This window comes from Alnus glutinosa, chromosome 10, assembly GCF_958979055.1.
Source record: "Alnus glutinosa chromosome 10, dhAlnGlut1.1, whole genome shotgun sequence".
In the NCBI taxonomy this organism is placed as follows: domain Eukaryota; kingdom Viridiplantae; phylum Streptophyta; class Magnoliopsida; order Fagales; family Betulaceae; genus Alnus; species Alnus glutinosa.
This window is the reverse complement of record NC_084895.1, coordinates 21262399-21263483: the sequence shown is the minus strand read 5'-3', so window position 1 is coordinate 21263483 and position 1085 is coordinate 21262399. Positions and strand designations below refer to the sequence as shown.

General features: G+C 43.5%; 1 protein-coding gene across 1 annotated transcript; it reads right to left on the bottom strand.

Moving 5' to 3' along the window:
• Positions 1 to 293: 293 nt before the first annotated feature.
• Positions 294 to 1085, bottom strand: LOC133880399 (ethylene-responsive transcription factor 13-like). Its single transcript, XM_062319347.1, has one exon. The coding sequence runs from the start codon at positions 1006 to 1008 to the stop codon at positions 346 to 348; it is 663 nt and encodes a 220-aa protein (XP_062175331.1). The 5' UTR covers positions 1009 to 1085; the 3' UTR covers positions 294 to 345.

The following is a 1085-nucleotide window of genomic DNA, read 5'->3' as shown; positions in this document are numbered from 1 at the left end:
AAAAATTACGATTTGAAAACGTTCAGAGTTCTTAATTCCTTTGTCTGTATAGATCTGAATAACAAAACTAGGTTAGCAGATTCTTTATTTTGGACGACATAATTCTGGAATATCAATTCAACATAACCTACTTTATCAAATATTGTTCACTAATTATGCCTTAGATTCAACTCTTAATTTTTTATATGTTGATAAAACTATATATGAGTATAATTAGAAAGCAATTAAATATAATGGGTTATCAATGGAAAGGGATTTCAGTTAAAAGATATTGCCAGAGGGAAAAGGACAAATTAAAGCCCCAAAAAGAAAATCTGCTTAATGGGAAGACAATAAGCTAGGCCTTCACTTACAATTTGTCTGTTGATCATATGTAAAGAAGGGATTAGGGATGTCATTAGTCAGATGATCAAAAGTCCACCATGCAACTGATTCATTAGCCATTGAAATCTCTATTGACCTACTTTCATAAATCAACTCGGCATGAGCCATCGAGCCACCGCCACTCTTGCTCCGCTTCGGCTTCGGAGAGCCATCATCCGACGATGATGACAGCGGCTCCAATGAGCGGCGGTGCTTGGGAGTCACTCTAACGGGCTCGGCTTTGCTCGATCCAATCAAGTGCGGAAAATTGAGCTTGGCTTTCGAGCCACGCATCTTGAAAGCGGCTTGGTCGTAAGCCAAAGCTGCATCCTCAGCCGCTTCGTAAGTCCCGAGCCACACCCTCATGCCGCCCTTCTTTGGGTCCCTTATCTCTGCAGTATACTTCCCCCACGGCCTCCTCCTCACTCCCCTAAATCGCGGCGCTTGTTGTTCACGCGCCTCCGTCACTTCACTTCTCGTTGTTGCTGTGTCGTCGACTTTAAACGGCAATGCACCCCAACTCTCGGTAAGAACAACATTGCTGACCACCTGGGCATTGCCGAAACTCATCGCCGGGAAACTCCCAGTAGTTTCGGAATCGCCGAGAAGGTGCTGCCGGATCGATTCCAAGACAGCCAAGTCCATCGATCTTACTATGTATGGAAAGTTGTAATTCTTTAATTTGCTTGTGAAAAAGGTTTACGTACGAACGACTTTGATCA